The sequence below is a fragment of the Crocodylus siamensis genome, chromosome 9 (assembly GCF_052110815.1).
Source record: "Crocodylus siamensis isolate JL-2025a chromosome 9, ASM5211081v1, whole genome shotgun sequence".
Lineage (NCBI taxonomy): Eukaryota > Metazoa > Chordata > Crocodylia > Crocodylidae > Crocodylus > Crocodylus siamensis.
The window spans coordinates 39,126,366-39,140,975 of record NC_143403.1 but is presented as its reverse complement, the minus strand read 5'-3'; the positions used below and the strand labels follow the sequence as shown (position 1 = coordinate 39,140,975).

Sequence of the window (14,610 nt, the reverse complement as noted above, 5' to 3'; positions counted from 1 at the left end):
CCAAGAAAGGACACAGAAAGACATAGCAACACTCTTCAAAATGCAGGGAAGGAAAGCCCCAAATTGCTACAGCAATAAATTGATAAAACCAGGCTGGTTTCTAAGGCCTGGTCTCCACAATTATATCAGTTTAGCTATAAGCATTATTTCATGTTAGTATCAATTGGACTGAACAGGTACAACTATGCTGGAACATCCCATTAAGTTGGACCCGGCTTACAGGCTTAGCCAATGTTAGTGAATTCACAAGCAGTTTAAAACAGATACACAGTTAAATTGAAATAAATTTGCCCATGCAGGGGCCTATACACAATTCAATCAATTACACTGTTCAAGTGATTTAAGTTGAATCAGCATAACTTACGCGTAGACAAGACCTTTCTCAGACAGTCCCCAACATAACATGTGTCCATTCCCCTGTGAAGGCGATTGCCCAGCAGGTATCTGTAGAATCCACAGGATGGCACTTTGCCACAGAGTGGGCTGTGACATCTCTGGACACTACAGAAACACCAGAGGCAACTGGGGGCTCTAAACTTTCAAACACCAGAATACCTAAATCCATATATAGGGGTTTTACTGGTAAAGGTGCTGAGCTCCAGCTGAATTCTCCTACCCTCAAGTTCTAAAGACAACCACCTGTTTGATAGCAGAGTTTCATAGTTTCTAGGGTCGGAAGGGACCTGAGTAGATCATCTAGTCCCATGCCCTGCCACGGCAGGAAAGAGTACTGGGGTCAAACGACCCCAGCAAGGTGTTTATCTAACCTCCTCTTAAAGACCCCCAGGATAGGAGCCTGCACCACTTCTCTTGGAAGTTGGTTCCAGATCCTAGCCACCCTGACTGTGAAATAGCGCCTCCTGATATCTAGCCTAAATCTACCCTCTGCCAGCTTGTGACCGTTATTCCTGGTCACTCCTGGCAGTGCTCGGGGGAACAGGGACTTCCCCAATGCCTGCTGATCCCCCCTGACTAGTTTGTAACAGGCCACGAGATCCCCCTTCAGCCTTCTCTTGTGGAGGCTGAACAGGTTCAGGTCCCGTAGCCTCTCCTTGTAGGGCCTGCCCTGCTGCCTCCTGACCAAGCGAGTGGCCTCCTCTGGACCCTCTCCATGTTGTCCACATCCCTCTTGAAGCGCGGCGCCCAGAACTGGATGCAGTACTCCAGCTGCGGCCTGACCAGTGCCGCATAGAGGGGGAGGATCACCTCCTTGGACCTGCTTGAGATGCATCTGTGGATGCATGACAAAGTACGGTTGGCCTTCCTGACTGCATCCCCACACTGCCGGCCCATGTTCATCTTGGAGTCAGTGATGACTCCAAGATCCTTTTCCCTCTGTATTGACAAGAAGGGAGTTCTCCAGCCTGTAGTTGAACTGCATTTCCAGTGTAATGGATCAGCAACAGCGTAAGCAGCAATAATGTGTAGGCGTAACAGCATGGAAGGCTCTGGAGAACTGCAGCCCACTCAGGAAGTCACACCAACTTGCTTAGATATGCATTGCTTGAAGCCTTCTGACACCTGCCCATTCACACCTCTCAGCAGGGTTTCATGCATGTGACTTCAAAATCTTTCAGTCTAATAAATCAAGGAAGAACCTGTTTGAGCAGAGGCATTTTGCCAAGTATGAGATCCTCCTGATAGGACAAGCAGCAGAACTTCTCACCAGAGAAGAGATCAGCATCTGAATTTGAAAAGTCTCAGATTGTTGCAGGAACAGTTAACAGCCACCTCCAGAGAAGCAAAAGTTTGTGATGCTATCATAGCACAATATCAGGCTGCTTTTCTGCTTCTGCCACTCTACTACTTGATGCTTGGGTGGAAGGGGCTATGGAAACAATGCGATTCACCAAGTATCATACTGAGACAAGTAGTACTCCTCAATCTAATAGATGGATGAACGAATTATCATGAGGTTCTATTACTGAATCAGTGAAGAAGCAGCTCCAAAAGGACTCTGTTGGGGATGCACCCTGCACCTACTGAAGTAAATGGGCAAGCCCTCATGGATTTCAGTTTGCAGACAGATGGAACCTGGCACATACAGTACTGAACTATGGGTTCCAGTGTCACTGTGAAACCCATTCTCCTCTGGTCTTAATCAAATCATTTCCACAGGACACTGTCATTTCCATAAGGCAGCAAATTCCCAGGACAAGAGAATTTCTAAGCCTTTAATAAGAAAGCTCATTTCCTTTATAAAATACATGTTACCTCCCAGGCAAGACCTGGTGCTAGACCATGAGCAAGTCATGTCCCGGCCCCACTGTTTTGCTATTGCTTGGGTTTTTAGTCTTCTTTGGTAGAAGGAAAACTGGAAAGGAGAACAAAACAGAGGTCTCTAAAGTGTTAACAGACTCTAGTCTTGAATCAGAGGTTTTGTTGCAGTACTGATTCCATTTCCCAGGCTTCATTTCACACACTCACCAGAGGCCTGACAGTGAATCACTAGAATATTGGCCATCTCTGCAAATTTGACACTGGAGGGATTCTTCTTGATCTCCTTAAGGAATTCCCCAAGTGCCACTTCACACCTGCAAGAAAAAAGGACATTCAAAGGTTATCTTGCTCTACAAAAACAGAGGACTACATGGGCCAACCTCCTGAAATCAATGAGCAAAGGCTTCACCCATCACGCATGTAAAGCCTCACTGACAGACAAGCTACAGCAGTCCCCTGCACTAGCAGTGGTAAGCACTCATCCTGACAAACAGTGTGCTCATTTTACTACATTACAGGTTCTCTTTGGAGCCGACTTGAGATATCTGTGCTTGAAGGAACTCCTCATGTGAGAGCAGCCACACCACAGTTCACATTAACTACACAAAGCAACTACATCCCCTCTAGCTGAAGCATCGGCAGCTCTCTCAAGCATTAACTGACACCCATATGCTGCAGGTATAAGAATGGTCACTTCTAGTTTCCCCCTGCAGAATGAAGACTGGTAGTTGTCATGCCATGCTATAATGGGGCATCTTATTTCCAACAACTTTTTCAACACATCAGCACTCAACCAAGTGATGTATGCAGGGAGACAGCTGTAGACAAACTCATACTGCCAGATGCTAAACCCAGAAAGGTACCAGCTGGAGACGAGAGAATCTCAGCAAGCTACTTCTCTACCTGACTCCTTGTCAAGTAGCATCCACTTGAACAGACATCACCAGCCCAGGAAAGCACAGCTTATTTCAGCATGGGCTTGGTACGAGATGCCCATTCACCCAAGTGCTGCTCCTCTAGACTCACATTTTCCGTATCTCTTTGCTGTTGTCTCCCAGGATCTGGAAGAGGCCATCCAGGATCTCTGGCAGGTAATCCAGAAGATTGATGTCAGGTACAGACTCTAGCACTAGGATCTAACTCAGAGAAGAATCAAGACAGACAAAGAAAAAGTCCTTGAGAGCTGCAGGGAAGACTAGAAGCTAAATAAACCAATCAACGCATGCCTATTTAGTGAGAAGGGGAGGGGTACGTAAACCTGGACTACAGTGAGTGGCAATGTGAAGAGTACGTGTGCCTCAGAGCAACGCGGTGGTTGCTTAGTGCACTAGGCAACCAAATCAGCAGTTGAAAATGCTCTGGCTCCAAGCCCAAGTGCTACCAAATCCTAGGCCCTCCACAAACCTTCCCCTATTAACAGGGGGACACTTACCTAACCCGAAGGCACTGAAAGGCCTGTTAAGTTCTGTTACTCTGAGTGTACAGACCTCTTGGGCAAAATGCTAACTATCTTCCTTCCACAATTCTATATGCAATTAGTAAGGGGACTGGGGAACAATTACACAGCCTCCATGGCCAACTGCAGGAAACACCCAATGACTCAACATAAAAGGATGAGCAGGGCTGGAGGAATTGCTGGTTTGCAAGTAGTTCAAGTTAATTTATTCATCTGCGCACACAAAGGCTGTGCATCTTAACTGCCAGTTCCTGACAGGTGCCTAGATCAGAGATTCTCAACCAGGGTGCCAGGGCACCCTGGATACCACCAGATCCTTTGAAGGGTGCTGCATGGTGTGAGGAGATAAGCAGATAAGTCAGGCTAAGGCTTCTGTCTGTCTGGACAATTTTCCAGCCTTACTGCTGAAACTCTGTGTAAGGAAGTAAGCACTGAAATACATAAATTTGTATTTGAAATTGGATGCCACTCAAGTTATGGAGGGGTACCTTGAGTCCAGTGTGGGGTACCTTGCATCCAAAAAGGTTGGACCACTGGCATAGATACTTGGATGATAGGCATACTACAAACTAAAACTCCAGCTATATGTAACCAGAGCTGCCAGGGTCTGTGTGAGAATTTCCATGATAACCTGAGGGCAGCTGAGAGGTTGACAGCCCTAAGATATAGCAACCTATGCACTTGATTGAGCCCTGGCAGCAGAGAAGCTGGCACAAGCGTTATGCCACATGTACCTACCCAGGATATGATGAACTGCCGTGCATATTGGTTGTTTGAATAAATCCGCTCCCGCAGCAGGGGAATGAAGCTCACCAGATCAAACTTGTTACTCTCAGTCACAATGTCCTACAAAGTCAACAGAATTGCTAGATGTTAAGACAGCACATGCCAGCACTCAGCCTATAGAAGCACTATCAGCAGCTAGCCCCAGCCTCCAGTGTAGGAAGAGGGGGATTAAGAGGATATTTGAGAAATCAACAAGCCACCAGCAAATTATCCAGTGCCAGGAACAGGCAAGATCTCACAGCAGTTGGCCCTCAGGCCAAAGGAACACTGACTGATCAATTAGGATAGGGCTGTCCAACTGGTGGCCCACCTGGGGTTAATGCTCCAGGTGTGATGACAGTCCGGGAGCTCTGGGCTCTCACTCCTGAATTCAGGAGGCTACTTCTCACCTCTCTTTTGAGAGCCAGGCTGCCTGGGCTGCTGGAGGTCGGGTAGAAACCAGAAGGGTCACTCCCACTGTGTGTGGCTTTGTGCAGCATGTGGCCTGGGGACTGTGGCCTAGAGGACATGCAGCCCTTCACAGTCCAAAAGTTGGACAGCTGTGAATCAAGACACAATCTACTAGACGTTCAGTTGACAGTGGCTGATACCTGGTACTGCAGAAAAAGACAGACTTTCTTTCATAACGAACCAGTCCAATGATGCAATACTAAACAGAAGAGATTTATTTGTGCAGGCACTGATCAGCAAATATGCCAATAGCATGTGACAGAACCAGCCTTCTATGTAACTAGGTGTTGATGGCCATACCATTACCAGGTTCTTTTTAAGTTCTTCTGAAGTACCTGACTATGCCCTCCTTCGGCAGTGAATCCCTTGGCACCTTCCCCTGACACTGCAAAGGAGAATGCATGAGTATGGACAGACTCCTCACAAAGTAGGTAGCTCTGAAGGAACCTCTGTATCTTGCTGTTCACAGGACAGAGTACAGGTGCTGAGCTGGCATTTGGCAGCAGAGCAGGGGGCTGGCAAAGATCCATTTACCCAGAGGAGTGAGGAGGAAGAACTGGGAGTGGCTGGAGGCTTGCAAGACAACAATTACATTGCACATAGAGCAGGAACTAGAATGAAAGGCTCTTACAAGAGAGGACTGCTCTGCTCTTCAGAGACAGCACATTCACTTACCTACCTAAGGAGCCAACAGGAGAGAAGTGAAAGAGGGAGAGATATCACTCTGCATCTTGGAGGGGAAACAGCTTCATGATCCTGCCAAACCTGGCCTGGGCATTCTATTGTGGGGCCAAGCCCACCAAGAAGCATTTAATGACCACTCGCCTATCACTGTGTTCAAGTCAGCTACTCCTTCAAACCATTCACATGTTCCTTAGGCAAGATTCTTTGAGTAGATGTGATTATTTTTTTTTTATTAGACCAACTGAGCAGTTGGAAAAAAGATCTTAGCAAACTTTTTTGTGCAGTTACCCTTCTTCAGGCACAGGAAGTCTCTGCTGTTCTGAGACTCCAAGGAATGAGAGAAGCTAAAAGTGTGACAGGGTGTCAGTGTGAATCTAAACAAGAAAAACAAGATAGAACAGGGAAGGAGGAGGAAGTGAAAGCAGGGCTTCTCTTCACTTTTAGCTTCTTTCATTCCTTGGAGTCTCAGAACAGCGGAGACTCCCTGTGCCTAAAGAAGCGTGACTGCGCCCGAAAGCTGACCAAGAACTTTTTTCCAACTACTCAGTTGATCTAATAGAAAATATATCACATCTACTCAAAGAACCTTGCCTGCCTATGTCCTTAGACCAACATGGCCAAAACCAAAAACCCAGCAACATGCTCCTCAGACATTAGAAATTTTAGCACCAGGAAGCTCTCCCAGAGAGCCCCAGCCAAACAGGAAGGGTCCAGGATTTATGTACGCAATGTACATGCCACCCTTTGCAAAAAGCTCGGGATGGCTTACAGCAAGTCTGGCAACAGTCACATGGCAGCACCAGCTGATACAGCCTCACAGAAATGATGCATCCTTAGCAAGATGCACCTATACAGGTAAGGGGTGAGCCAAGTCAGCAATGCAGGTCCTCACAGGCAGGCTGGGCAAGCATAAGCACACAAAAAGTGTATTTTGCAATGCAGACCCACCCAAATATATATAAAACAACACACCCTCTCACTCCACAAAAGGCCTCCGAAAAGACCCCCAAGGTAATCAGCTAACAGTACCTTGAGCAACCGGTCCAGTAGTTCCGAGCCACTCTTTACATTTGGGTCTGGATCGGCAGCAAGCTGCAATTCACAAAAACGAGAGAGTCAAGTCAATGTGGGCTCTAGGGAAGACACGTACACATTGTGCACTTGGGCTGTGCTGCCATCATGTCCCAGATAGCTATGGAAAAGCCAAATGGCAAAGAACAAATATCAGATGCCTGCAATGATTGCTCAGCTTAGTCACTTGTTGGCAGCTTCATTTCAGTCTAGAAGATGAATGAGTCTGCAGGAACCAACTGAAGAGAGACACATGCAAGTGGACAGAGCTCGAGTGAAAGGCCCCCCAGGCATGAGAAGATGTCATCTTATAAGAACCATAGGCCTGCAGATGTTCCTGCTAACTGTACTCACCTGAAGCTACTCTCAGTTGGGGTGGGGAGGAGGCACATTGACAAAGCTTCTTACCTTGCTTAGGCCATCAAACAGCACATTGAAGTGAGGCAGGACAGAGCCCCGGGCCACCTTGACAATGTTGTACAGGGCCTCACAGGCATAATACCGCAAACGGCTGTCAGCATCATTGAAGCACGTCAGCACTGGCTCTATCAGCTCCTTCAAGTACAACCCAGAGTCCTGGGGGCAAGACAAGAGAGGGTCTCAGAGCCAGTGCTCGCAGACAGCTGGAAGAGGTAGGCTTTTTGTGGTCCATCATGGCACAAACATGATAAAAGGTAAACATGCTTCAGCTAGCAGCTCTTCCAGGTGCATGTAGATGACACAGCCTGGCCCAAACTTACATTACTATGATTTACAGTTCAGAGGGTGCCATCAGATTTAGTCCTGTGAAAGCCTTTGATTGGCTACAAGCTGTGAGCCTCCAACACAGGAAACCTTTGCTACATCTCTTGAACTGATTGCATGTCACTTTGGCCTCCAAATAAGGATGTTGCCATCCTTACAACTGCCTTTAAACAGCACACTTGGAAACAATCCATGAACAGACAAAGGCTTGAGATGTCTTCAGAACATAAACAGGGTAATTCCTGAAGAGAGAGACTTCAAGAGATACTGGCTCCATCAGAGGAGACCACATAGTTGAAATCCAATTTTGAGTTCAGGGGAGATCAAACAACTAGCTCCACTTGTAATTCAAACCAAATGTAAAGCTAGGCTGAGGGAAATACTGTTCCACATGTTGGCCTTTGCGCCACACTGGGTTCTGAGTAACCAGCCCCCTGATGTTACCCTACTGGTATATCTGACCATCGCTCCCATATAGATGCCATGTCTGACCAAGCAGAGAGATCATTTTGAGAAGGCATCTACTGCAAGTACTGGGGGCCCAGGGTCATGAGATTCGCAAGTAATTTCTGAAGTAATTTTCATTTATTTTAGTCAAATTCTCTCTAAACATCTCCAAAAAAGCTGATGGTACATGTCATAATGAAAACTATTTCCTTCCATTCATCCTCCCCAAGAGATTCCCACCCACCCCGTGAAAATGACTTGTGCCACTTTCTGAAGACACCTGGGAATGACTAATGTGTGCCATAAAGGCCAATGCAGCCGAGTCAGAAACAAGTTCCCATCGAAAGACCCTTCATACCAGTACATACAGTCTTGCCAATAGGGTAAACATTCAACAGAATAAACATTCCTACTGAAGTTAAGTCTTCTGCAGTGTTTTTCAAGCGATTCTCAGGCAGGCTTGATTACATAGCATCTTAAAATGAAGTCTTACTCTCATATATTTGGGGGGGAGAGAGAGGGGAAGGGGCAGCCGCATCCCTGCACCCCCAATGCAGTTCCTGCTGGTGGCGGAAGCAGCAGCAGGAGCAGGCTCTTGGGGCACTCCTGGCCCGCTGCAAGCAGAGGTCCCTGGGTGTGCATAGCTCCAGTTGAATCCAAGGAGCTGCATATGGTGGCAGAGCCAGTTGGCCCAGCCCACTAGCGTGTGCCTTCAAACCAGACCATGCTGGCTCTGTGCCAGCACATGGGGCTCCTGGCAGTGCAGGTGGGGGCCATGTGCCATTGGGCCAGGCAGGCTCCATATCTCCACAGAGAGTGTCTAGCACTGCAGTAGGAAGCCACATGTGGAGGCAAGGAGCCTGCCCAGCCCAATGGCATGCAGTCCGGGAGCTGAGGGGAGTTGCACTCCATTGGGCCGGGCAGGCTCTCTGCCTCCATATGCAGCTTCCTGCTGGTGTTAGAAGCTCACATGGAGGCACAGAGCTAGCCCGATAGCACACAGCTCTTGCCTGCAGTGTCAGGAGCCCCACGTGCTGGCACAGATCCAGCCCAGTCTGGTTCAAAGGTACGTGCCAGTGGGCTGGGCTGGGCCAGCTCTGTGCCACCATATGCAGCTCTCGAGATTCAGTTGGAGCCATGCACCCCCGGGGGGGCTCTGCCTACAATGGGCTGGGAGCACCCCAAGGGTCTCCTGCCTGCAGCTCCCACCAGCAGCAGGGGCTGTGTGCTATGAGGGGGGAAGGCACCCCATACACCAGGGGCAGGAAAAATACAGCCCACTGGCCAGATGTGGTCCACCAGGGTATTCTAGCCATCCCGTGGGGTCCCTAAAAAATTTGCCTCAGAACTAACATAGCAAGAACTCCTTTCCAGTGCATCCAATAGGTTTAGCTGATTATAGTGATTCACTGTCTCAGTAAAGGGAAATTAAAAGAATTAAAATCCACCTGCATGTCATTGCAAACAGGGATGCTTGTTAATAGAGTGTAGTGTGCTACTGTATGGAGTGAAATGCTTTGAGAAGTGCCATCCTGGGTCAGACCAATGGTCCATCTAGCCCATTATCCTGTCTCTGACAGTGGCACAAGTGGATAATAAACAAAATGCTATAGACACAGTCTAGGGGTGCCTCCCCTCTACTCCCCAGCTCTCCCACCCAGTCATCCTCAATATTTAAACATACAACCCATTAAAAGGCTGCTGTGACTTCAGAGTGTGGATCTGGCTCTTTATGCTCAAAACTGCTGCTTCACCAAACAGCTCCTGGCCCAGTCCTGCAGGCTTTACTCAGTGCTTTCAAGGGGAAAGTGAAGAAAGAAGTAATTGACAGTAGCTCCTCATTTCAGATCAGCTAGTTTTGCTTTGTAGCCAAATGTCACAGGAGGGTCTCAGCCAGATAGACAGGCATGTGTGGTAGATGCTGCAAAAGGCTGTCTAAAACTGAGTTTATATAGGGGGGTCTCTGTAAAAACAACTGAGGCCCAGAATGCTTTAGGCCTCTCACCGGGATGGAGCTATATTATGACCATACTTCAGTCTAGTTAAAAATCCCATCTGTGCTAAAATAAGGTACCATGTGCTGTGGCACTGCAGAGCATAGGGCCATGTTTTCCACTAAGCATATAAAGATGAAAATGACTTCCCCCTGCAGCATCCTTGAGTGCCAAGACAGTGCCAGGTTATCTACTAAGCACCCAGAACCAGTGCTCCCTCTCAAGCATTTGGCATACTTAAAGACTTTGGCCTTGAGCATCTCATAAGAAGATTAACTTCTGCTGACTGTTTGAACATGGACAGACTTCAGTCTCATTAGCCTAGTTCATTATACCCCTGCTCATCTCTATTCTCAGCGTAGCACCAGGGTTAATTTTTAATTCTTTTTCCTGCAGCTAAGATTTAGCAGCTGGAGTTAAGACTGTTTCAGTTAAGCAGAACAGGGCTAGGAGGCACTGATCCTTCTCATGAGGGTAAGCATTTAGTGCTTCAGTGGCCTCTTCGTGGGAACTGAAGTCACTGATCCAAGCACTCTCCACCAAGTTGGCTCATAGGAAGCAGGCGCTCGCATCCTATGGTGACAAGCACAGTCTAGGAATCAGACACCTACCTTGCCAAGGGCGATGGAGCAGGCTGCCAGGCCGATGAGTCCCCCTTTCCTGCTGTGAGGGTGCTGTGAAAGTGCAAACTCCTGTGACAAGATCTGGATCACATGCTTGATCTGGGTCGTGTTGCTCTGAGCCACGAACTCCCGTACTAACCTGAGGAGAGTGAAAAGCTTCAGGTTCTGTAGGACAGAAGTGCCCCCAACCCAACTCAGAGTGCTCGGCTGGCATCCTTGCTCCCACAGAACATGGCACAGAGTTCAGCAGTACAAGCCAGAGACTCATGTACTGAGTAGCATATGCCACAAACCACCCCAAGAAGTGTAGGCAGGACAAGAAACTTTCATTACAAACAGTTTCACTTGAACCAGGAAGTGAAAGCCTATAGTTACCAACAAAGCAGGGAGCTAAACAATTAACTGCCAGCTCCTCAGCTCCATTTCTCTTTTTACCCACCCTGTGCCATTTCAATCCTGTCATAAAGCAGGCAAGTGTTTTGCCATGGATGACCCTGAACCAACAGCATGGAAAGTCAGCCCAAGGCCTCGCCTCTATGGGGGAGGAACATTCCTAGAAACAAACCTCATCTCCTCATCCAGGCCTTCACATCCAGAGCATCTCCCTCTACACCCAGCTCTCTAGAGTGATGATTCACCACCTTTTTAGATAAAAGGCACCACATGATAATTTTCCTGAACTTAACAGCACCCTGGCATTCTGCCTTGGCTTATACCTCAGTGGTCTCAGCTGAGATGCTGTCACTGCTGCAGCACCCCTGAAAGGATCCTGTGGCACCCCAGGGTACCATGGAAACCTGCTTGAGAACCACTGTTCTAACGACCCCTAAAATCCAATGCATCCTGCAAGCTTCAAACTGCTGTTAACAACTCTGCAGTCATCCTTGAGCCCTCCAAGGACAGATCATTGCATCTAGCCTGCTGAGTATCAACAGCAAAGTGCTCAGCTGAAAAATCAAACCCCAAACATTGGCAGTTCTGACCCCAAAAGAACATTCATGTGCACACAGCTCCCTGTGAGCACTCAGCTCCCACACTCCCTGCCTGCTTTGCAATAGCCTTCAGGAAGGCTGAGAACTGGACTGAGATCACGAGTAGGAGCTCACCCTGGGCCAGGCCCTCACCCCTGTGACCTGGCCTGAAGGTTCCTTCATTATAAACCCAAAGGGAAGCCAGCAGCTCTCCAGTTTTATTAGAAGCTGCAGTCTCTGTAGAAGTTTTGTTTCAGCATTTTACTGCCAGAGCAGGAGGGTCTTAGAAACAGGGGTTCAGCATTTATCAATGTGAAAAGACACCCACTGCAGACACTGTACCAGAGATGAAAGCAGAGTCTATGTAGCCTGAGCACCAGGATAAAAGTAGTTCATCCCACTCACAAGCCATCAGCCCAAGCTAGGCCCAAGTGTTTGCCTTTGTAACGAAATCCACCTCCATTCAGAGCTTTCTTGGATAACCCCTTAAAGCAATGTTTCCCAACCTTTTCCAGCTCAAGGCACACTTACATCAATACAATTTTTCTGCGGCACACCTGTTAAGGCATTCCCCATCTCCATATTTACAAGCTCATTGCCCAGCAAAATCCCACGGCATATATCCAGAGGCTTGTGAACTGCGCACCCCCCACAACCAACACGAGCAAGTCTTCTACAAATATCGCATCAATGCAGTTTATTTGTTAGTGCTAGATGGCTGGAGAACTTTCTTCTCATTACTCCAAAATTCTCACAGCACACCAGAGAGCTCTTCAGTGTGTTGTGGCACACCAGTTGAAAAGCATTGCCTTAAAGCAAAGGAGTCCTGCCTTTTTGAGCACTGGTTTAAGAGTTTATGTGGTTTTTCAAGTTATGGGGTATCTGTCCCATGGTCACCGCAAAAAGTCTCTTCAAACACTCAGACTAGTCCTATGCTCAGTTCAGCCCAGTGTGTGCATCAATTCCAGACTGTCCGGGGAAGAAGGGCCCTCTACACAAGTTCTGAAGTCTATTCTATAGATGTGCAGTTCCACTTTGGATGAACCAAGTTGCTTGCTAGAGGGGAATGTGACTGCTTAGCCTAATTATGACTAATGAAATGATTTGCCTAATTAGGACAAGATTAGCATAAATTCCACTTGCCAGGGACAGATTTTGCTGGTGTCAGGTGGTGGTTAACTGGATGTTAAATAGAGGTGAAAAGCTAAAAACTGCTCTTTTAATGTAAGAGTTGATACATAAAGATGAAGTATTTTAAGTGGGTGCTTCCTTCAAGCACAAGTACCTGAAGGCTGGCACTTGTATCTGAAAGCTGCAGAGTGGAGAGAAATAGACACTGGAGTCCACAGGTCTCACAGTCAAACACAGGTGGACTGGGGTAAGCAGAGATGAGGATGGTCTGGGTCTAATGTGCCCTCCCTGCACAGACCATAGCAGAACAAGCAAGTACGTGATGGGATTCTTGCTCTCCAAAGTACACTCCATTTTACTATCGGCACAGCAGCACCTAGTGACTGCACCTAGGGAAGATTCTTTGCCCCTCTTTGAGGCACCTGCCTATACCTTCCACCCTGCAGGAGGCTTTACTGAAGGAGACAGCCATGTCTGGAGAGTAGATCTCTGCTGATGACTGAGGAGGCTGCTTCCAGGGCAGAAGCCAGGTCTGCATGCAACAAAGCTGAACCATGGCAATTTAAAGCAAAGATATGGAAGCGTTGCATTCCTCACTGCTACAGCAGCTGCATGCTTTAGAGTCTTTTGCCAACATGAGCTGCACTGCCATCAGGAGCTATTCCTCCCTGCCATCTTGATGCAAGAAAGACCTCCATCTGGAGCAAGGTTCAGGGGGTGAGTTTCATTTTAGAGGCCAAGGTGAACCTCCCCTCTCATAAAAGAAACATATGTGAGTTTAGACAGCTCTACTCAACCTTCCTAGTCCTGAAGCACCAAGGGGCAGGAGGAGGTGCAGGTGGCAGCACTGCAGCTCGAAGACAAACACTTTTTGATACTGAAAAGGACTCAGAAGAGAATATGAGAGTAATAAAGAGGAAAGGCACAGCACATCTGGCCAATATAAAGTTTTATGAGATACTTCTTGACCCATATTTTCAAAATGATTTTTTGTGTTCTGTGCCTGATAACTTGTCATTTATTCTGGACAGCAATATCACAAGTTCTTGGAACCAGAGCAGGGGTGCACAAGCTCTGGCCCATGGGACAGATCCGGCCCACCCGGCTCCCCGCTTTGTGGAGAGCCCTGTGGCTGTGGCCTGCATGTTAGATCAAGTGTGCAGGGCACCACGTGCCCCAATCTCATTGCACAGGGCCAGGCAGAGGCAGCAACAGTGTAGGGCTTCAGTCCTAGCATGCAGACTGGCTCCACACCACTCATCTGGCCCACTGGGTCAAAAGGCTGACCACCACTGAATCAGACAAAGATTTCACATATCAGTATCCCTTCCTCCTCAAGAAACACTTTTCAGACCCCACTACCCTGAGCTTTTTGGCAATAACCAGAGAGTGCATTTGAAACAAAGTTATTCTGACACACTGATGACCATGAATGACAAACCACCACCAAAGCCTCAATTCTACAATTGCCTGAACAGCTACATTATTTATTTCACAGACATCAGATTAACCCTAAAGGGACATCTCTTTCTGCTTCTCCTCCCTTCCCATGTACTCATTCCTTCCCCACTGCTGTTGGAGGTGTCAACATCACTGCAGAAACAGACTCAAAACAGTCGCCAAAAGAGAAGCCTGCCAGCCAAGGATTTATGGAGATGTTTGCAAAAATTCAACAGCTGGAGCATTGGTGGTTCAGTGGTAGACTTCTCGCCTGCCACACGGGAGGCTCAGCTTTGATTCCCAGCCAATGCAAGTACAAGGTTTCCTTTGCTGGCTATCCTTTCTGTAGAGGATGTGGAAAAGACCACCTCAGCCCAAGCATTGCTCTAAAGTTTTTTAATTCCTCACAGCTGGTTAAAGCTAAAATTGAAGCAAAAATATTTAACAGTTCAAATAATTCTGGCACACAAAGTGTTTAACATGGCAGAGGTATTTAAGAAATCACAGAATCTTAGAACATCTCTGTGCCAGCTTTAGTGAGAAATCGCACATGCTAATAATCCCAGCATACCAGAAAACTGAAATCTAAACCA

At 47.5% G+C, this 14,610-nt stretch overlaps 1 protein-coding gene across 2 annotated transcripts in view; it reads right to left on the bottom strand.

Moving 5' to 3' along the window:
• The window catches only part of VAC14 (VAC14 component of PIKFYVE complex), a 199,312-nt gene that overhangs the window by 172,632 nt on the left and 12,070 nt on the right, over positions 1 to 14,610 (bottom strand). For both annotated transcript variants that reach the window (XM_090063857.1, XM_090063855.1), the window contains exons 2-7: positions 10,464 to 10,614; positions 7,076 to 7,243; positions 6,626 to 6,688; positions 4,415 to 4,522; positions 3,247 to 3,356; positions 2,428 to 2,534 (exon numbers count right to left, since the gene is read on the bottom strand). In XM_090063857.1, the coding sequence (XP_089919983.1) occupies positions 2,428 to 2,534; positions 3,247 to 3,356; positions 4,415 to 4,522; positions 6,626 to 6,688; positions 7,076 to 7,243; positions 10,464 to 10,614 (707 nt within the window). The remainder of the gene's footprint in view (positions 1 to 2,427; positions 2,535 to 3,246; positions 3,357 to 4,414; positions 4,523 to 6,625; positions 6,689 to 7,075; positions 7,244 to 10,463; positions 10,615 to 14,610) is intronic.